Source organism: Epinephelus fuscoguttatus, linkage group LG23 (genome assembly GCF_011397635.1).
Source record: "Epinephelus fuscoguttatus linkage group LG23, E.fuscoguttatus.final_Chr_v1".
Classification (NCBI taxonomy): Eukaryota; Metazoa; Chordata; class Actinopteri; order Perciformes; family Serranidae; genus Epinephelus; species Epinephelus fuscoguttatus.
In genome coordinates this window covers 16,047,974-16,070,669 of record NC_064774.1, presented here as the reverse complement: position 1 = coordinate 16,070,669, position 22,696 = coordinate 16,047,974, and the positions used below count along the sequence as shown (strand labels likewise).

The 22,696-nt window shown below is 39.4% G+C and overlaps 1 protein-coding gene across 4 annotated transcripts; it reads right to left on the bottom strand.

Annotated features, from left to right (window-relative positions):
- Positions 1 to 557: 557 nt before the first annotated feature.
- Positions 558 to 22,235, bottom strand: LOC125883593 (heterogeneous nuclear ribonucleoprotein C). Of its 4 annotated transcripts, XM_049568004.1 has the most exons (10): positions 22,102 to 22,235; positions 18,659 to 18,692; positions 8,402 to 8,455; positions 7,435 to 7,682; positions 6,042 to 6,114; positions 5,842 to 5,889; positions 4,097 to 4,260; positions 3,895 to 4,008; positions 1,656 to 1,792; positions 558 to 1,523 (listed from the first exon to the last, which is right to left on the bottom strand). In XM_049568004.1, the coding sequence occupies exons 3-10, from the start codon at positions 8,404 to 8,406 to the stop codon at positions 1,425 to 1,427; spliced, it is 888 nt and encodes a 295-aa protein (XP_049423961.1). In that variant the 5' UTR covers positions 8,407 to 8,455; positions 18,659 to 18,692; positions 22,102 to 22,235; the 3' UTR covers positions 558 to 1,424. The 4 variants fall into 4 exon arrangements, with proteins under 4 accessions (XP_049423961.1, XP_049423962.1, XP_049423963.1 ...); XM_049568005.1 differs by lacking the exon at positions 8,402 to 8,455; XM_049568006.1 differs by lacking the exons at positions 8,402 to 8,455; positions 22,102 to 22,235 and adding an exon at positions 21,421 to 22,065.
- Positions 22,236 to 22,696: the final 461 nt, after the last annotated feature.

The window sequence follows — 22,696 nt, the reverse complement described above, 5'->3', positions numbered from 1 at the left end:
AAAGCAAAACTAGCTCAGCATGAGTTTTTGACGGTCATAACTTAAATCGAAGTCCCACCTCAACCTGAGTGCTTTGCTCTTAAAAGCTACCTGTCTACAGGTATCAGACACTTAAATTCAGTGCTTTTTAAGATTATTTTTTTAGCCAAATTTAAGACTAATTCATGGACAAATACATGTTTTTTTCATATTCAAGTATTGCAGGTGCAATTATATCCATGGTCCCATGCAGAGTAGGTTTGTGTAGGAATGAGTTGCATCAATCTGCATTTGACAAAAGGTACGTGCAAGTGTGAGGTAAAAAGATGAAGATTTGAAGATTTGTAACATCAGAACTCATCTCGACAAAAGGAAATCAAAATATGGATGAATGAAATTAGACAGTTGTGGCAATTGAGACCTCACAAATTCATATCTAAGGCTATTTAATGACTTTTAGGGCCTGATATTTATACAATTGAATTTCAGACATTTTAAGACCCATTAAGGACCTGTGGACATCCTGTCACAGTGCGCCTGAACGCATCCGTGTGGACAATGACACAAGCTCAAACAGATTCCAACTTGGAAAACATGTTTTATTCACTTTCACCAGTGCAGTCGAATGACAAACAAAACATCAACAGAAACACACAAACATGGAGTAGCACTGCATTACACAAGTCGAGATCAGTTGAGGTTGCAACACCTCGGCAACAAACAAAACTATTTTCAGAGCAATAAGGATTTTATCTGAGCATTTTGTGCAGTTGGATATGAGGTTTTTTTTTAAATACATGCTCATGTTATCTCACAAGCAGAAGGTGAAGTTCTCGTGGTGTTTCGTGTGGCCGGCTGTTATGATGCACTGCCACCTGCTGGCTAGGAGGTAGCTGTACAGCTGCTGGATCAGGAATAGCTTTTTAAAGTTTGAAACAGTTTCAGCCACTGATTAGCTCAAATCTTTTTTGGCATAAAGTCAACACAGTCATCTAAAAAAAAATAATAACAGAAATTCTTACTTTAATGTTTCGTACTGGAGTGGCTTATAGCCCTGAGTTCAGACACACAATGTTATACGGTGTTACATTTATCCTCAACTGAACCGTCTGAATGTAACACATCTTAGTTTGCATTTATCCAATCGCATAAAAGGTCCATATAAAAGTCAAATAAAAGAATGTCAGAAAAAAGGAAAACTCAAATTAGCGTCTTAAAAGAAAACTTGGAAAATTCTTGACATATTACAAGTACTTGACATATTTATGAATTTGTGTATGTGTGTGTGTCAGTGTGTGAGAAAGCAATATCTACAATACACTGTATATAAATGTCCAGTCAGTTCAGCAGATATGAGCACATGACCACTGTGTACAAGTCTGGTGTGGAGATACAATCATACACAATTCGTGTTGTGTATGTGCGTGTGCATTTCTGTGGAGTGTTTAGGACTCGTCTCCGTTGGCGCTATCACCGTTATCCTCTCCTTCCTCCTGCTCACCTTCCTCCTCCTCCTCTTCCTCCTCTCTCCCTCTGCTTTTCATCTGCACAGGCGGAAAGAGTGGACAAAAAAAAAAATTATGACACAAGCTCTTAGCTTTTGTAAATAGTTCCCTTCCTCTCCTCATCGCTCATTCTAATGGCGAGCCTCGAATAAACAAATCCCCGCTCTTCACCTCGTCTTCGTCCTCCAGCAGATCTCCCTCCTCCTCTGAGTCATTCAGCCCCCGTTTCAGGCTGTCATCTTTCTTGCTGGAGGTGGAGGAGTTGAGGGGGGACACCTCACCTGGTTCTGGTTTGCAGCTCTTCATCTCTAAGTACATGGAGGGAGACAGCGGGAACGTTTGTTAAATAAAGCAAGGAAACTCTTACAGCGACCACAGGGCTGATTTACAAAATGCTTCTCTGATTTAACTAACATCCACATTAGGGCTGCACGATATCAGGAAAATGTAATATGCGAAAGCTTTGTTGAATATTGTGACGATGACTCATGATAAATAACGAAATATTTATACAGTTTTAATGTCTTTCCTGCAGTTGTACACCTCTATGGACCAGTCAAGTTTGTCTTACAGTTTACATCCATGTCTGTGAAAACATGGATGTTTCACACACACATCTTCCCCCCGGAAGCACAGACGATCTATATATCAGCACAGTTTCGAGATTGGAGTCACCAATTCAGGTCTGACCAAATGACCCTTTTGTTCCTGAATTATGACGTTAAGTAATGGCCAGAAACGTATCTTAAGCAGAACATTATGATGTCACAGTGAAGCTGACCTATTTATTTTATTAAATTTTATTATTTTAGATTTGTGTGAAGTTTTGTCATACTTAGCAAAAGAATTCTTAAGTTATGGCCAAAAAAATGTTTTGTGAGGTCACAGTGAGCTTGACCTTTGACCTGCGACCACCAAATTCTAATCAGTTTATTCTTTAGTCCAAGTGGACGTTTGTGCCGAATTTAAAGAAATTCCCTTTAGGTGTTCTTGAGAATGAGACAGGCGCAAGGTCACAGTGACATTGATCTTTGACCACCAAATCTAAATAGTTCATCGTTGAGTCTAAAGGCCCATTTATGCTCAACGTTAAATCCGGATACGGATACGGACGGAGCCTTCTGTCCGTGCTCCGCGTTCATTTCGTCTGTATTTCTGCACGTTTCCATAAAGCTTACGGATATGGGCCAAACGGAGCAGTATCCCGGGAATCGTGGGGGCAGTGTAGCTGTCACTACCTGATACGTAGCTCTAGTGAGACACGAAGAAGAAATAATTATATAATAATAATAATAATTCAGTTTCTCTCATCGGCAGTACTAGAGAAAGAATTCTCCGTCCTCCAGTCGCGATGTATTTAACGGCCTCACCGACCACCGCCTCCTACAACGCTGCCTTTGTTTTTGTCTTTTATGCAAGAGGTACATTATCAGTATCTCCTCCACAGTCGCCATGTTTGTTTTTGAGTTTGTTGTTGTCATAAACTTTTGATGCTGGGCTGCCTCCTGGTGGATATATTGGTTAACATCCATGCCAACGTAAAGGGCGCATGGAAGTATGTGGGCAGTGACGGTAACATCGTTTGAAACGGACGTATACATTTTTGTACGCAAAGGGAGCATAAATGGGCCTTAAGGCTGCTTTCAGACCTAGAGTTGTCTTGCTTTGGTCCGAAGGTCACTTGTAATCGGACTGAGACCACCTCTTCAAGAAGGTCTCAGTCCAGTTGTTTTGGTGCGCACCTGAGTGTGAGCGCTGTGTTCACACCTGCCCAAATTAAGCACAATTAGGGGGCAAACAAACTTGAGTTCGATTGAACCGAACCAAAGAGGGCAGGTGTGAAAGCACCCTGAGTGAATGTTTGTGCCAAATTTGAGGAAATTCTCTCAAGGCGGTCTTGAGATATTGCATTCAAGAGAATGGGACTGACGGATGGACAGACATACATATGGGTGGACAGACGGACAACCCGTAAACATAATGCCTCCGGGTACGGCTACCGCTGGCCGCAGGAACGTAAAGGTAGTCATTTGAGTGAGTCTCGATATCACGGACATTGTCACAATAACATCTAAAACACAAGTTTTGCTCTCAGTGGTTTCTGTGGCATAAGAAATACTTTCAAAACTACTAGGACCCAACGACACTGTTTCAACACGTATTGGTTGTCCTCAGTCACTCCCTCGCATCTAGGGCAGTAGGGCTCCATCTGATAGGCCAAATATATTGACATGCAGTGTGTGAATGCATGGCACATGTAAATATACTATTTATGACAGTTCAAGGAATGTTTTGCGGTATCTATATCGCGCATATTGAGATTGTGATGCAGAAAAATTCTCAATATATCATGCAGCCCTAATTCACATCTTTGTTTTTATTTCATTTCTATCGAGTCATTGAGGCCCACCTGACTTCTTGCTGTGGTCCTTTTCCATGCGCTCTAGGCTCTCCAGCAGGTAGTCCACCTTGTGTTTGATCTGCGTTAGCTCTCTCTTGATGGTCTGTAGATCATCTACCTTCACTGTGGAGGGAAGTGCAGTCGAAAAGTCACAACGACATTCATGCAGATTTGAGCAGCACTGGACAGCCGACTTAACTGTGGTACCTACTTGTACGGGAGGTCCTCTGGCTGGTCTTGGAGGAGGAGGAGAAGCTGGTTTTGGTTCGTCGGCTCCCTCCTCCGCTCAGACTGACCCTCGGACGCTTTGAGGGAATGACAGCGCGGGACAGGGGAGGAGGGGGAGGAGGCACCCGGGACTGGTAGGAGTACATCCTGAGGTACAGAGGTGCATAAGTGGTATCACTGTCAAAATCTAATGTGGATTTTTCAAGAATGTTTAGTTTAATATTTGGTTAAAGAAGCCCTTTGAATTTGCACATTGACACTTTAAAAGGAAAATTCTCCTTTTATGTGGATATCCAGTCAGTATTGACGGTAACTGTAGTCAGTTTAAGCAAGAATTTCGTCAGTGCATGACCGAGAAAGCTGAGTTCTCCTGCTTGCGGAATCTGTGCCAACATTGCCTACAAGTACAAGACGCATTGGGTACTCTTCTCCTACGCCCATAGCTACTACTAACCTGGTAGCCTGTTGCTATTATATTGTTGGCCAAAGCACAGGTGAAAAAATGCTCATTTAGTCGTCCTCTGCCCCCTCTGTCCCCAGGGTGGCTGGGCTCAGCCTTAGAGATAGGGTAAGGAGCTCGGAGGGTTCGGATTGGAGCCGCCAAAAGGGGTCAGTTGAGGTTGTGCGGGCATCTGATCAGAATGCCTCCTGGGTGCCTCCTGTTAGAGGTGTTCCAGGCTGGTAGGAGGCCCTGGGACAGACCCAGAACACGCTGGATAGATTACATATCTCATCTGACCTGGGAACGCCTTGGGGTCCCCCAGGAAGAGCTGGAAAGTGTTGCTGGGGATAGGGACGTCTGGAATACTTTGCTTAGCCTGCTGCCTAAAGAAGGTCTCCAGCATACCTCTGTCCAGGGGGGAGTAAAACTTCTACGCATAGTAAAGCAGGAAAGCACACACAGGTTCTCCTGGGGTTGGCGTTGTCGACAGCATCCAACAAATCTGTCCACGCTGACATTCACTGCAGCAGAGTGACTCAGCTTCTGTTGGCATCGGAGGGCAATTTGAGCAAAGGCACCACCAGTCGGAGTTTGCTCTCAGCAGCTCAGTTCCTGGAGGGTCCTAGCCAACCATATCCTCTTACACGGCTCATGCATCCACAGCCTGGGCCTCTCTCAGCTGCATTTCATCAGCCGTATACTCTGGCTTGAATGAATACTGCTGATTCTCAAAGTCACCCAACATACTGTCAAATGTATCCTCATCTATCCTCCGCACTCATTCTTTGGTATGCCATTTTGGTAGTTGGAAATGTAGCGAGTTCGCAATAGAAGCAAAGAGAATAGGGAAGTTTGGTTTTTGAGTGGCATCTTGAGCCCAACACCTGGCTACTCAGTCCGAGCTGAAATAGCCTGTAGTTTGCTGCTACATCCAATGACGGCGCTGGATGCAGGAAGAACTTTGTAGCTGCGAACTCAGCTTTCTCTGTCAGTACAGCAAGCACCAAGGAATTATTGCTTCAATCAACCATATTTACCATCAATATGAATTAGACATCCACATGAAAAGTAGCAATTTTCCCTTTAATTCAAACATGGCATTGCTGAGCAAACCCTAAGTTGGTCCAAGCCACAAGTTGAAGGTGTAGAAATGAAGAATATTTGAAAGTAAACCATAAAAATCAGGATGTGATGCACTCTGGACAATAAGGACTTCACCAACAACAGACACCAGGTATATGGATACAAACAAGAGCAATTATTCATTTAAAGAATAAACAGCTTACCTGTCATAGTAATCTCTCTGAAAGTCATAGTCCAAATCAATAGATGAACTGTGGAAAGAGCAGAGATTAACTCCAGCAAAGGGCACTTATCTTTGACAAGAAGTTACGCCTTTCTTACTCTGCGCTTCAAAGGCTGTCAGATTGCAGAATTACTGGAATTGCTATGTTGCTGCTGCGAGCATAATCAAATGCGTACACACCTGTACATGTCTCCTGCAGAACGCTTCACTGTCTTCGATCTGTGAGGTTTCGGCTCGCCTGCCAGGTTGATGTCTGAGGGAGGAGAAAATGTGGAGTCAAGGAGGTGTTAGAGTCTCCAGGAGTGTGAGAAAGAGCAAGAAATACGTTGTGGAGTGCGAAATTTCAATTAGCACATTTTATCACTCTTTCCCTTCACCTGATGGTATTTTGGTTTGGAGGACTAACGCAGGTTTTAGCCCTACCAGGTGGTATTTGCAAATAATTAATCACATTTGTTTTGACCTGCGTTGAGCATCAGACAGGTCAGAAAATAAAGACTACAAAACAGCTGCTTGTCTTTACTTAAGTGGGAGATGTTGATGTTTTGAAACAGTAAGTTACAGGTTTGTAGCACTAGAGGGCAGCACAGTGACTCAGCTGTTGATGTCTCCGAACAGAGAAAAGGTCTTGTGTTTGAATATGAAGCTGAACTGAGGAGTGTAAACTGTAACTGTGAGACTTAATATATGTTTCTGTGACTGTTTTGTGACCCAGAAACAGATTCATGGCTGGTTCCCTTGACAGTTTCCTTGTTTTTGCCCAGTGCATGCTGGGATAAGCTCCAGCACTGACTTTGATTTTAAACAAGCAGGTACAGGAAATAAAGTTTTAAAAGCATGTGCTGTGAATTATTTCCATGTTTAACTGTGGTGATGGGGTAGTGAAACACTGGCACAGTAACTTCCTGGAGTCTTGCTGACACCACGAGGTTGCCAGGCAACCAAATATTCTTTTTACACAAATAGCACTGCACCCTTGTACACATTTAACCTCAGACTTTTTTTTCCCACGCAAACACTATACCCTCACCGGCCACTTTATTAGGTACACCTTGCTAGTACCAGGTGGGACCCCTTTTGCCTTCAGAGCTGCCATAATTCTTGGTGTCATAGATTCAACAAGGTGCTGGAAACATTCCTCTGAGATTTTGGTCCATATTGACATGATAGCATTACACAGTTGCTGCAGATTTGTCGGCCGCACACCCATGATCCCATAATGTGAATCTCCCGTTCCACCACATCCCAAGGGTGCTCTATTGGATTGAGATCTGGTGACTGTGGAGGCCATTGGAGTACAGTGAACTCATTGTCATGTTCAAGAAACCAGTTTGAGATGATTTGAACTTTGTGACATGGTGCGTTATCCTGCTGGAACATTAGAGCCTTGTTATATTCATATTTTTTAATAAATCTAATTTCATGCCAATTGTCTCCATGGTATCAAAAATCACTATTCTTGAATGTATTGTATCAAAGTAAGATATTCCAGCATTGTGACAACACACAGTACTGCCTTTCTTGACTCTGTATCTCCATCCCTTTATTACCCATCTCCCCCTCTCCAACTCACCTAGCACCTGTCCCACGATCATGCGGCCGTCCTCGCCGGCCACAGCGGCCCTGGCGTTCCTCTCATTGGCGTACTGGACAAAGGCGTAGCCCTTGTGGACAGAACAGCCGACGACCTTGCCGTACTTGGAGAAGATGGCCTCCACGTCGGCCTTGGTGACCAGGAGGGTGTTGAGGTTGCCGATGAAGACGCGGGAGTTGAGGGAGCGAGGGTCAGTCTTGTTGGTCACGTTGCTGCTGGCCATGAGGCTGGCGGCGGCGGAGGACGATGACCGACGAGACACAAGGAACAGGGGGACAGGCGGAGAGAGGTGGAGGATGGGTAGAGAAAAAGAGTAGAGTGAGATGTTAGATTTGTTTTTGTCTTGCACTATGATTTTTAGATTATCTCTGCACCAAGTACAATGTGAGTTGTGAGTGTTGAAGCACTTTAGGAGCGGGGCTTTAACTACTGTGCTTAAACTCTTAGCATGTGTCAAAACTTTGAAGAAAAGTGGACTTGAAGTGGGTGAAAGTTGCAGAGGGCTGTTATTGTTGATAGAAAATGCCCATCATAATTTTGCAGGGCCACAGGTGACATCTTCAAACTGCTTGTTTTGTACAACAAAACAAAAATATATCAAATTTACAGTCATGTAAAACACAGAAAAGCAGCAATTATGTTATCAATTAATCGACTTATCATTTAAGCATTAAGACCTTTGATGCTCACTTACTGATGGCCACATGGACCAATCTTTACATTAACAAAAGGGCATCGTCAGCATTGACATACACATGGAAAATTCAAGGTGCTACTTTCTATTTCCTACAATAAGAAGTGGGTTTTAGCAAAGAGGGGTACTTTTGTCACACTCACACATCTAAATGTGTTTTTGCACTTCTAAAAGGGAGACAGAAGCCACTATAGTGGATATGAGACAGCAGAATACACAATGTGATCGGGTCATGAAGCAGCCAGCACTCACTCCATTGTGCCTGTATTCGGGTCGGTGGAGGTCTGCCTGCCTGTCTGTCTGTGTCTGTTGGAGAGAAGAGGGTCGTCGAGGAACTATGAGAGATGGAGTCAGTGACTGTGGGCGGACATCTACTACACCTCCAAAAAGTTTGGTTTTCTTGGAATATTTTTTTTGGCAAAACCCAAGATGGGCTCAAAAAGGGAAGAGGGGTTGGTCAGGAGGTAAAATGTTTTTAAAAAAATGGAGGCAGCCAAAAAAACCAAAACAAAAAAAAAAAACCTGTGGGATAAATGTTTGTTTGTTATGACAAAACAAGATATTGCATTGTGAGAAAGCTGCTTAAAACAAACGTGTTTATATACTGAAGTTGTTTTCACCTCTTCAGAGGGTGAAATGTGACACTCCCTGCAGTAAACACCACTTACTGAAGCTCGTCACAAACTACAACACCTGAACATAATCACACAGCAGGAAGCTTGTATTAATATTCTGTGATAGCTCATGAGCCGACTGGTGTGATGTCACACTTTTTATCTTGATCCCTTTGAGTTTGTTTGAGTCAGTGCCGGTGAGGGTCTCTTGTGCGCACGAGACAAATGAACTGTTCCCACATGATAATTATCTAGTTACCAATTATTTTGTTCCCACAAGTTATCTTGTTTGCACAAAATGAAGAACTTGTTCCCACAAGATAATAATGGGTGAACAATATAATTACACAAGATAAATCAGTTGTTCCCACAAGATAATTTTATGTGTATAAGATAATAACTTGTTCCCACAAAATAATATCATGTTCTCACAAGATAATAACTTGTGGGCACAAGAAAAATAAGTTATTCCCACAAGATGATGGGAACTGCCCATTGGTCCAACATCCCATTGTTCCGACCATATTAAACTCATTGTTCCGAAGTCCGTTCTGAAATTATCATGATGCCCTGTGGTTAAGGTCTGGTTAGGTTTAGGCACAAAAACCACTTGGTTAGGGTCAGGAAAAGATCATGGTGAGGGTTAAAATGAAAAAAAAAAGTGACAAACTCATAAGCCGTGAGCCTGCTCCGCACCATACGCCCACCGCGAGCCGTTCAGCACCGCAGACAGTCTGACTAATGGGATGTCGAACCAATGACATGGACCCCAAGATGATTATCTCATTCCCACAAGTTATCTTGTGTGCACAAGATAAATCAGTTGTTCCCACAAGATTTTTATCAAATGCAAACAAGATAATTAACTTGTGCGTGTAAGAGAACTTGTTCTCACAAAATATCTTGTTTCCACAAGATAATTTTTCTGTTCCCACAAGTTATCTTGCTGGCACAAGATATTTAAGTTGTTCCCACAAGGTGATTAACTTATGCGTACAAGATAATTAACTAGTGCGTATTAGTTAGTAACTTGTTCCCACAAATCTTCTTGTTTCCACAAAGGTATTAACTTGTTCCCACAAGATAATAACTTGTACACACGAGATAATAATCTTGTTCTCACAAAGATAATTATCATAGGCATACAAGATAATTAAGTAGTGCGTATAATATTATACCTTGTTCCCACAAATCATCGTTTCCACAAAGTAATTAACTTGTTCCCACAAGATAATAACTTGCGCACACACTACAATTATTTTGTTCCCACAAGATAATTATCATATGCGTATAAGATAATAACTTGTTCACACAAGAAAAATAAGTTATTCCCACAAGATAATTATATGTGTATAAGATAATAACTTGTTCTCACAAGATAATAACTTGTGGGCACAAGAAAATAAGTTATTCCCACAAGATGATTATCTCATTCCCACAAGTTATCTTGTGTGCACAAGATAAATCAGTTGTTCCCACAAGATTCTTATCAAATGCAAACAAGATAATTAACTTGTGCGTATAAGAGAACTTGTTCTCACAAAATATCTTGTTTCCACAAGATCATTTTTCTGTTCCCACAAGTTATCTTGCTGGCACAAGATATGTAAGTTGTTCCCACAAGGTGATTAACTTATGCGTACAAGATAATTAACTAGTGCATATTAGATAGTAACTTGTTCCCACAAGATAATAACTTGTACACACGAGATACTAATCTTGTTCCCACAAAGATAACTACCATAGGCATACAAGGTAATTAACTAGTGCATATAAGATAATAACTTGTTCACACAAGAAAAATAAGTTATTCCCACAAGATAATTACCATATGCATACGAGATAATTAACTTGTGAGTATAGGATATAACTTGTTCCCTCAAAATACCTTGCTCCCACAAGAAAATAATTTCTGCACACAATACAATTATTTTGTTCCCACAAGTTATCTTCTTCCTACAAGATAATTACCTTGTGTGTATAATATCAAACATCATCATGCTTTTTGAAACTCCTCTCTGCTGCTCAACTATCAAAGCAAGTCACACAAGTGTGTCATACAATCAGCAGTGTAAAGTATGTCAGCTTTAATGCCAGTAGAGAGGCCAGATTGTTGCTGCTGTTGCATTAGTTGCAAACACTGCAAAGTTATGTAACACTGCAGGGGGAGGGGGGAGTCTCAGAAAATCCTGATTGCGTGTATAAACTGATAAAGTATTACAGCCCTTTAAAGTAGATCTTCACTAGCACTGACTCAAAGAAATTTTGATTCATTCTTTGTTCTTTGTGGCATGATGAATGACCATTATGCAGCCTCAGGGTTGAAATATGTTTTCCAGGGTCTTACTGTACGTTGTTTCTGTTATTTTGTTCACCTCCTGTAGATGAACTCGCTTCCTTTATATTTCATAAACTTTATAGGATTGTTTTTCAGCATCATGAGCGAACACTCTGACCTTTGACGTGCCTATCATGTTTTGTTGCAAATTCCCTCTCCATCCTGCGAGCTGTTCGTCTTACTTTCAACCACTTCAGCTGTATCTCACCTGCCAAAGCTCGGCACTGCTGCCAGTCGGGCTCAACTGTAGCCCAGCAGCAGCCTCTCCCTCTCTGGCTGCTGGCTACTAGCAGGGGATTACATGGTTTGCAGCAGGCTGTCTGGCCAAAGCTTAATGCTCTCCTCTACATGATTTGGCCGGCATGTTTCTATTGCTTGGCAAGCTGACAGGGTGTCGACAACACCGGGTGTGTTTGGGGGGGGGGGTATCACAGGCTGCTCGGCAAGTGTTTCTGATTCTTTGTGGCATGTTTGGGGTTCAAAGGGCAATATAAAGGGTTTATAGACAAGCAAGTGACTTTCTTGACAGAGACTGGTGCCAAGCAAAAGCCATCGGACTAAGAATTATCACACTAAGTAGACAAAATAACAGAACATTTTACATGTAATGGCCCTTAAGATGAAAAAATGGCAATGCCCATAGTCAGGGTGTCTACGGATCCTTAAAATGTCTTCAAATGTCTTAAATTTTCTTAATATATGGCCTTAAAAAGTCCCTTATAAAAATTGACTCTCATTACCCTTGTGGTCAATGCTACAAGCTATAAAAATATCATATATCAATATTTTTTCCACTTCTTTTTTTGCTTAAATCTTGTAACCAACTTCAGTCCTGATGATACCTATCAAATATTTGCTCATTTTGATATGAAAAAACATATAAAATGAATTATTTCCCATATAATAAATGCTGAGTGGAATTTATTTGGAGGGGATTATTGCAGGCTGGGATGTGTCATTAACAACACTGATTTTGATGCATTTTTATTTTTTGTGCAGTGTCAGATTTTTTAAATTTGTTACTCTCATTACCCTTGTGGCCAAATATGGTCCCACTCCTTAAAGAGCTGTAAAATATTATACTTTTTTTCCCCACTTTTTTTTGCTTAAATCTTTTAACCAACTTAAGTCCTGATAACTATCAAATATTTGTTCATTTTCTTTACAAAAAGTATGTTTTGTATATGAAAACAACATATGAAATGGATTATTTCGCATATAATAAATGCTGAGCGGATTTATTTTTTAAATTTCATTGTAACAGTCTGTGATATGTCAATTGTTAGCAATAATTTTATTTATGCAGTATGAAAGTGTTTACCTTCTAATTATCTTATTTTGCTCCAGAAATAAAGTAAAATACAAGTTCACTTAGATCAACACCAAAATTTATTAAAATTAAAAAAAATTCCAGGAGGGATCGACTAGTGATGGCCAAATGAAGCCTCATGAACCAATTTCTTTATTTTCTGACCCCACCAGATGGCGCTCTTGGTTTAAAGGCTGAAGGACTTGCAATGTTCAAACCTTTGTTGAACAGACAGCGCCATCTGGTGGCTTCAGAAAATAAAGACAGTGGTTCATGAGGCCTCATTTGGCCATCACTAGGATCGACGGCTGTCCAAATGATGAGACATCCAGCATGTTATAAAACAAAACCAGTGGCCACCGACAGGTCCTTCTTCTGCAGCTGTAGATGCTGACAACCTAAAAGCGAAAAAGACCAAAGAAAAATAAATGAAAGAATAGGCTACAAAAATTAGGCTATTCCTCAGAATACATAAATATATATTTAATCTTTATGGCCTATAAATGCAAAAAAGAAAACTGAATAATAAAGCCCCAAATACCTCAGACAAATATAAATTCAGTTAATTGATTTGAAATTGATGGGACATACCACATACCTTATCCAGCGGTTGTAGTCCACGATGACCACTGGTTTCTGGTGCTTGGCCTTGCTCGACGCTGGCTCGCAGTGTTTGTTGCTGAGTAGCAACACATTTCATTTGCATGCAGCGATGTAGGACACTGCCGTAGTGGTCAAAGATTGAGAAGACCGCTCTCCTCCTGACTTTTAACAGGCGCTGGGGCAGCTCAAGTTTATTGCGGCGGATGGTGCCCACAAGTTTTCTTTTCAGCAGCTCCTCCGCCAGCTCAAAAAGATTTTAAAAAAAAAAAAGTGGTTACAGTTTTGCCTTGGAGCCCCTATGTCAACTCCAGGACAACCTGTTTCCACTGCTTGACTTCTGGGGGAGCCCCAGCAGCTCTCCTGGTGTATACCTGCATCCTCCAGGCATAGGATGTTCCAACGTCACAGGCGACCTATACTTGTATCCCGTTTTTTTTTGCCGGTTTGCTCGGGATGTACTGCCAGAAGGGACAGCGGCCCTAAAACAGGACAAGCTGCTCGCCGACACACACATCCTCCCCCCGGGTTGAATAATAGAAGAAGGTGGGTCACCCACCTCTCCCAGATGCTGCGAAAGGCCGCCAGCTTGTCGGGGTGTCGACCTTGACGTGCCGGTCGGGTTAGCCGGTGGTCAAACCACAGTTATGGCTCAGGGCGTGGAATCGAGTGCGGGACATGGTGGCAGCAGCGCGTTGCAAGATGCGCAAATATTTTTATTACTTGATACTTACTTTATTACTTGAGTGCATGTGTGGGTGTGTATGTGCTAATGTGCAGGTGTGTGTGCCGTGCACTTGATGAGGACACATTATCAAAGGTCTTTGAACTCCATTGTGTCAAAAGCTCAGAGATGTACCAATATTAATACAGAGTTAAAGCTCACTATTTATCTTTTTATTTTAAAGACACCTGAAACAGTGCAAATTGAAAAATAAATCCATGAGAATCAAATTGGCTCATAGGTCACACACAAGTTTTCTTAATATAAAGCCTTAAAAGTCTTTAATTGTCTTAAAATAATTTTTCTTAATATAAAGCTTTAAAAAGTCTTAATTTGTCTTGAATTAAGTTTTCATAATATAAGGCCTTTAAAAGTTCTCAATAGTCTTGATTAAATTTTCTTGATGTAAAGCTTTAAAAGTCTCAAATTAAGTTTTCTTAATATAAGGAATTAAAAGTCTTAAATTGTCTTAAATCAAGTTTTCTTGACATAAGGCCTTCAAAAGTCTTGAATTAAGTTTTCTTAATATAAGACCTTAAAAGTCTTAAATTGTCTTAGATTAAGTTTTCTCAGCATATGGCTTCAAAAAGTCTTAATTTGTCTTAAATTAAAATTTGATGGGTCTTAAATATTTTATGTTACATTACCATGAAAATTGAAAGTTTTTTTTTAAATATAAGGCCTTAAAAAGTTTTAAATTATCTTAATTTAAGTTGTCTTAATATAAGGCCTTAAAAAGTCTTATTTATTTTTCTTAATTTAAGGCCTTAAAAAGTCTTCAACTGTCTTAAATTAAGTTTTCTTTATATAAGGCCTTCAAAAGTCTTCAATTGTCTTAAATTAAGTTTTCTTTATATAAGGCCTTCAAAAGTCTTCAATTGTCTTACATTAAGTTTTCTCAGCATATGGCGTTTACAAGTATTAAATTGTCTTAAATTAGGTTTTCCTAATATAAGGCCGTAAAAGCCTTTGTCTTAAATTTAGTTTTCTTGGCATATGCCTTAAAAAGTCTTAAATTGTCTTAAATTAAGTTTTCTTTATATAAGGCCTTAAAAAGTCTTAAATTAACTTTTGTTTATATAAGGCCTTAAAAAGTCTTTGTCTTAAATTAAGTTTTTCCTAATATAAGGCCTTAAAAGTCTTAAATTGTCTTAAATCAAGGTTTTTCACCATATGACCTTAAAAAAGTCTTAAATTAAGTTTTATTAATATAAGGCCTTAAAAGTCTTAAATTGTCTTAAATTAAGTTTTCTCAGCATATGGCCTTAAAAAGGTCTTTCAACTCCGGTATGTCAAAAAGCTCAGAGATATACCAATATTAATACAGAGATAAAGCTCTCTCTTTATTTCAAAGACATGAAACAGTGCGAATTGAAAAATAAATCCATGAGAATCAACTTGGCTCATAGGTCACACACAAGTTAAGTTTTCTTAATATAAGGCCTTAAGTCTTAAATTGTCTTAAATTAAGTTTTCTTAATGTAAGTCCTTAAAAAGTCCTCAATTTTCTTAAATTAAGTTTTTTTTAATATAACTTAAAAACTCTTAGATTGTCTTGAATTAAGTTTTCTTAATATAAGACTTTAAACAGTCTTTAATTAAGTTTTCTTAATATAAGACCTTAAACAGTCTTAAATTGTCTTAAGTTTTCTTAATGTAAGACCTTTAAAAGTCTTAAATTGTCTTTAATTATATTTTCATAATATAAGGCCTTAAAAGTCTTAAATTGTCTTAAATTAAGTTTTCTCAATGTAAGGCCTTAAAAAGTCCTCAATTGTCTCAAATTTTAATATAAGGCCTTAAAAAGTCTTAAATTGTCTTGAATTAGGTTTTCTTAACATAAGGCCTTAAAAGTTTCAAATTAAGTTTTCTTAATATAAGGCCTTAAAAGTCTTAAAATCATCTTAAATTAAATTTTCTTAAAATAAGGCCTTAAAAAGTCTTAAATGAAGTTTTCTTAATATAAAGCCTTACAAGTCCTAAATTGTCTTAAATTAAAATTCAATGGGTCTTAAATATTTTATGTCACATTACCATGAAAATTTCTCCAGCCTGACAGATTGAAGAAATAATTTGTGTTATTTCTCTGAATATTGTAATACATAGCATTTATGGCAGCAATGAGATTTTTTCTTTACATTAAACACATTTAACTCACCAAATTGTTGTCATTTTTAATTTCATATAAGGTGGTGTTAAAAAGGTCTCAAAAAATCTTTAATTTGACTTGGTTATAGCTGTAGACACCCTGATTTTGTTTTTTTGTTGTTTTTTTTTTTGGTTTTAGTTTGGGCTTTAAAAATGTTGATTCAACATCATGTTCAGCCACTGCTCAGTGAAGATCAATCTTACAATAATCTACTTGTAACACTGGTCCTGTTCTGCCTGTTTGCTTCCTGTTTCGTTTTGGGACGTGCAACCTAACATGATATGAGAGTGCCTGTGTCAGCTGCCTGCATATTTCAATTAGATACACAATAAAGTTACAGTACCCAGTGGTGCAAGAAACTAAGTACATTTACTCAAGTACTTCCTCTTTATGCTATTTTATACTTCCCCTCTTTTACATTTTAGGGGCAATTGTACTTTGCCGCACTACTTTTATTAGACGGCTTTAGTCACTGGTTACTTTGCAGATTTATGTTATTAAATGTGATATATTATTATAGGTTAAGGTACCCAGCAGTTTATAAAGTAATTATTTTATATAATCATAAAGTAATTAGCTCCACCCTTTACCAGCTTCAACATTAAAGTAATGTACACATTAACCCTTTGAAACCTGGGCAAACTGGCTTTATTTCTTTTATGAACAAGTGAAGAAGGCAATGAGCAACAAAAGAAATGAACCAAAAAAAATAGAGATAAATCAGCAAGGGGAGAAAATTAAAAACAAGAAAATTAGTAAAAAATAAATAAATAAATAGAAAACAAACAAAGAAATGACCTGGAAAGAGTGCCTAAAATTATGTAACTTACTTTTAAAATGTTATAATAATTATAAACATAGTTCTCTAGCTTTCTTTTTTCCTTCCTTTTCAATAATTTTTATTAACTTTTTTTTTTTTTTGCAGTTTATGAGACATTTCTTAGCAAGTTGCTCACTGCCTGTTTTTAAAAGACATCACACAAATTCACTCAGGGTTCAACTGTTTAAATAATTGCGAAAAGCGCCTGAAAGCATCACAAGAAAAGTGATGTCGCTCCAGGTTTTGAAGGGTTAATGCATCAATAATTAGAATTCAGAACTATAATATATATTATTGAGAAAGTGGCCATTCTGCATAGAGTACTTTTGGTACTTTAAGTACATTTTAATACTGATACTTTTGTACTTTTACTTAAGGAAAGTTCTGAATGCAGGGTTTTTATGTCCATACATTGCTAATTTTACTTTTTAAAAAAAGTTCTTGACACACTCACAGTGCCCACGTTGCAGTGTAATCAGCTATGACGACAGTTAGACCATCACCATGTTTATTTCTTAGTTATAAGGCAACTTCCTTCAACTGATTGATCTCAATGCTCTGAACACAGGCTTCACAGAGGTGGTGTTTACTGCGGGGCTCTTATACTAGGGGCTAAGTGCTTCCTGTGCCCCCTCATGTTTTAAGAGTTCATTCATGGCAGTGTGGATCTGAATGACATGACATGGTAACATGTAGTAATTGTTCCTACCATCTGCCTCATTTGGGCTTCATTGTGTGATAGCCTGCAGCTGAGACTTGTGGGAGATATAAACAGGAAATGTAGAGTCTGAAGCTGCCTGTTACATGTGTGTGAGTGTTGGTTTGATGTTTGTGCTTGCACTGTGAATGACACTGCGACCACAGCTCTCGGGACTCATGCTCATGGACAGACAAGACAAAATGACAAGAGAGCAGTTTGTACAGATGTGCATGTTGTCTGTGTGCGTGTGCTTTGTAGATTTGGGGAGTAAAAATGGAGGAGACAATAAATAGGAATGTAAAATTAACCCTTTGAGATTTAACTTGGTGATTTTCAGTCATGGTCGTGGTAAGAGTGCTAGACCGTAGGCAACTGGACTTGCTGGAGTTTCTTGAAGACGTTTCACCTCCCATCCAAGAGGCTTAAGTAAGTCCATTTGCCTATGATACGGCACTTTAGACTGAGATTTAATGTGGTTTTAAGGGCTCTGGGTAACTGATGAAGGATGTGAGAGATGCTACGTCAAAACTGTTTCTCAGGACATTAGTAAGGTTTGATTAATAAGTGTACAAAAAGATCACATACATGAAGTATTAGTGATTACCGAATGTATTAGTTACTCATGGTATTCTGCAGGCATGCTTGTTTGAATGAATACAGTCCTACTATTGGGGGTGAAAATGATGACATCACTGTTTCCAAGAGTGTGTATTTTTGTGTGTGTGGGTAATGGACCAGATTTGACTCCGCAGAATGACATGCACACTCAAAAAAATAATAACAATAAAAGATCAAATTACAAAGTAAAGGCAGTAAAAACCAGGACTTGTCTTTGCCTTTGTCAGTGCCAGTACTGAACCCAAAGACTGGGTGCAGGAGGGAGCTGGGGGAGTGTTATTCAGCAATTAGCTCCAAATGGGGGCCTCTCATAATCAACGCTGAGCAATGCGCGTGTGATTATCATAAACTGGGAACAGCTGATGTGAGAGGCCGCTAGTGTCAGACAGTTTGCAAATTAAGCAGCTGATTTTCTACTTTCACAGCACAAAAAGACCAAAAAAAAAAAAAAACACTACATGCTACTTGCTCTAGGGATTAAAAAGGGGAGGGAGAGATGGGCTGAATCACAAAGGGGTGAAAACTGAAGTGGAATATATAAAAAAAATAGTGATGCAAAAGTTGAGGTGAAAAATAAACCAAAAAAAATATTTAAAAAAGAAAAAAAAAAAAAAGAAAAAGGTTGAGACCAACTTACGATTTGCCGCCGTTCAAAAAAGTGGCTTCAAAAACTAAACAGGGGGGAAACAAAAAACGTAATATTAGAAAAGAGGCCATTCTAAAAATGAAAGTATTGTTATCACAAGCATGGAGGGCAACGTATGGACATTAAGTTAAAAAAAAAAAAAAAAAAAAAGCCAAATGATAATGCCCTTAATGTCACCAGCACATTTAACTTGTAGAATAGACTCCCACACACTGTCTAACACGCAAAATAATGATTTAAATGCCCCTCACAGGGGTCAGATTTAAGGCTCAGCTGCTTAGCCTGACAATCAGCTAGTCAAACGTCGCAGCAGCATTGAAATCATCATTTTTGCAAGTTAGACATGTACGAGAGTCTTTTCTACAGATTTTATTCTTCTCGTAACTCTCAAACGCACCTGTTTGACAATAGATATGCAAAGTATTCCTTCGTTTAAAATACATTCTCTCAATCTCACATAAATCTTTTCGACAAAGCCACCACCCAAAGATTGCTACAAGACTGAACTTGGTTGCAAGGGCGTAGGTTTCATTTTAACATTTGGAGGGGTGGAGAGCAGGGACACAAACATATGTGTGGGGGTTAATGGTCCTCTGCTAGACAATTTTGAACATCTTACACTTAATTTCCTGCATTTTTTTGCACCAACTTCTGGCGTAAATGTCCCCCACTACTTGCATGTTTTTGTTCTAAATATCGAGGGGGACGTGCCCATCCACCCCTCAAGTATCTACACCTATCTTTGGTTGCTTTTTCAGGAACAAATACCTCGCATGATTTATCAGTCCCTCCAGAAAATCACGATCGCAATAAGTAAGACAAATTCAACGAAAGTCCGCAATATTGGCAGGGGCTTACAATTTTTCAAAAGTCCCGTGATTTTTCTCGCGTTTTCTGGCCGACCAGAAGTCATCATTTGAAACGTCATCGGACGCGTCATCAAATGCGCTAATGGCATTGCAGTATGGAGAAACGCTCTGTGTTGACATAAGAATTTGCACTTTGTTTAAATGTATACAATATGTGCTGGATGTATTAAAATATTATGTATACAGAGAATGTAACATACATGTTGTTTCACTGTCACATTGTCTGGTTTGAGAGCTACATTATTCACTCAGGATTTTATGCAACATTACTGGTGTTTTGAAACGAATTAAATAAAACTAAAGAAGAGAACTATAAAAAAAACATTTGCAGCTGTTTTTATAATATTCAGTATGATTATTATTAGAGTTGTACCGGTACCAGTATTGGAAATGCCTCCGATACTGCCTAAAATGCGGTACTGGCGAGTACAGTCTATGACCAATCCGCTAATGCCTCACATCATTACGCGTACGCACGCTACAGGCAAACAAAACAGAGCGGAGTTTAAAAAGCATTCTACTGTAGCCTTTAAAATGTCTTTTTTTAATTTTTTTTTTTACCAAACTGTGTGGCTGCGCTTTAACCTGTGCCTTGACCTGTGTCAACACTGGATAATCATAATAAAAAAAGTTTTATGGCATTCATTCTACTATTATGTATTTATTTCTTAATATTTTACATAGAGTTTTAGGAGTTGAGACATACAACAATTCATATCCCATCCTTTTTTATTTTACATGCTGGTATCAGATCAGTACTCCGTATCGGCAGAGACCTAAGGTTCAGGGATGGGAATTGTTATCGGGAAGGAAAAAGTGGTATCAGTACATCCCTAATTATTATAGCAAGTGATTACATGACTTATTTTTTTGGAGAAAGTAATTGAAAAAGAAATCATTTTTTTTCTCTTTTTGTCATTAGCCACAATTTCCCGCAAAAAAAAAAGTCACATAAAAATGCTGGAATTTTTAATCACAATTTTTGACAAAACTGGCCGCAAATTCGATTTTTTTTTTTTTTTTTTTTTTTTTGCTGTGAGATCCTGGAGGGACAGATTTATAAATGGTGCAATTAATACTTGTTTATGACACTGTTCTGGTTTCTTTACCCACCCAATGCTACAACTGCTCCAGACAGTGGTGTTTAAAGTGCACGTTTGATTTTACCTTTAAAAATAACACCCCTAATAATCACACGTAGAGTGTGCAATTGAGCATGGTGCCAACAGTGCCACGCTTGGTGTCTGCCTGCTCAGGTGATATGTGCTAGCATGTCTAGGAATTCAGGAAAACAGGGAATTCAAATGGTCATGCACAAAAAAAGAGGGAATGGAATGGACTTAATAAATCGCCTGTAACATGGTAAACATCAGATGCTAGTGTCAGCTTCGATCAGAGCCTTATCAGCCTGAGGAGAATTTGTGCCCACCCCAAATCTTCCCTCCTCATCGGGGCCAGAGTAAAGGGTCATCTGCAGAACAGCGCCCCTGTAGCCTGGAGGGACACATGCTCAAGGACACTTACAGAGGACACACTTGGGGCCAAAAGGGGGGTGGGGTACAGTCAGGGGGTAAACAGGGATCTTGCACTTTTTAGGGGGCCTTGGTCACCTCTGAGTAGCCTAACCTGCCTTCCTGCTGTAAACCTTTGTTGCAGATTAGATGATAAGTTTTCACAGACATGTATAGCTCAGTCATAAAGCTGCAAAGTGATAAACTCAAGACAGGAGCAAACAATGTAGAGGTGCAGGCCTGACTTCAGCTCATGGCAGGCCCCTCTGCAGGCCTCCTTGCTGGGTCTATAAGCAGCTCCACAGCTCAGAACACACTGCGACTGAATGAATGAGTTTCTACATCTGCAAATAAATGATTATATCAGAATTACCAAATGCACAAATCCTGCCACACCAATGCTACAGCAATCCCAGGTGTTAATGTTCCTTTTAAAAAAAAACGCCCCCACTTGTCATTGAGGGAAAAAACATCTTGCCTGAAAAATTACATCACTCCTGAGAGATTCGCTGCAGAAAATATACTGTCTCAGCACTGCCAAAATCACAAAGAAAACAGGAAAAACACGCATCATGAGTCAATGTCAACGACTGCACATCAAGTTACAGGTGGAGGCAAAACACAGGACGAGCTTAAAAAACCTCTTAAAAACACGTTTCCAGAAAAAGGGCGACCCGTTTTGAACACAGTCCAGAAAAGACTGGAACAATCTTCCATATTTCTCTCCTCGGAAATATCACCACACTCAGATAAACAAACGAGGCAACACAGCAGCCCTGAAAAATGGAGTTGTTTTTTTTTTTTTTTTTGGAAATGTCTCATTCGAAAAACAAAAGCAAAAATCTTGCCGTGGAAGCTACTTAAAACTAGTTTCTGCGCAGCTCAATATGCCAACACAAAATGTACGCCACTAAAGCCAACACAGTCTCAGGAATACCAGCCAGGAAAAATGCATTAAAAATAAAAACAAAAAGGTCCCAAAGAGGTTCAAAGTCGAGAAAAAAATAAAAAAAAATATAGGGGGGAAAAAAATCTCTCGGTTAAAAATACTCACCAGGAGTTTAACACTAAAAATGAGTAAAAGTCAACGCCGTTTTTACTTGAGTAGGTAAAGATCCGTAAACGGCTCTGCAGGCTGATTGTATCACCTTGAAACCAGTGGACACGAAATGGCGTCGACTCAAACACACAACAGACGAAAGGGACCGCCCACTGCTGCGTCCCGGTTTCTGATTGGACAGCCAAACCGCCCTGTTTGGATGTACCCTTCAGGGATTGGTTCATGCGCTTGTCAGTCAGGCTTAACGAATGATGACACACGTATTCTGGACCTGATTGGTTTATCTGACAGACTGCCCACACCTCGAGCGCGACACTCTTTTCCTTTTTTTCCTCCCAGCCTTGAAAAGTTGATATCCATGGTGTATTATTTTGTACACATATGTCATGATGTACACACGCTACGTACACAGCGCGTGCTTTAACGCTCGTGAGTAGCAGCTGGTGGTATATGGCAACAGGAAGGACTACAGTGTGGTGTAGCAATGCAATACAATAGACTGTAACAATGAAGTAATGAAACATGATGTAGTAACAGTGCCGGATCTAACACACTGGGTGCCCTGGGCAAGCTTCCCTTGCAGCCCCCC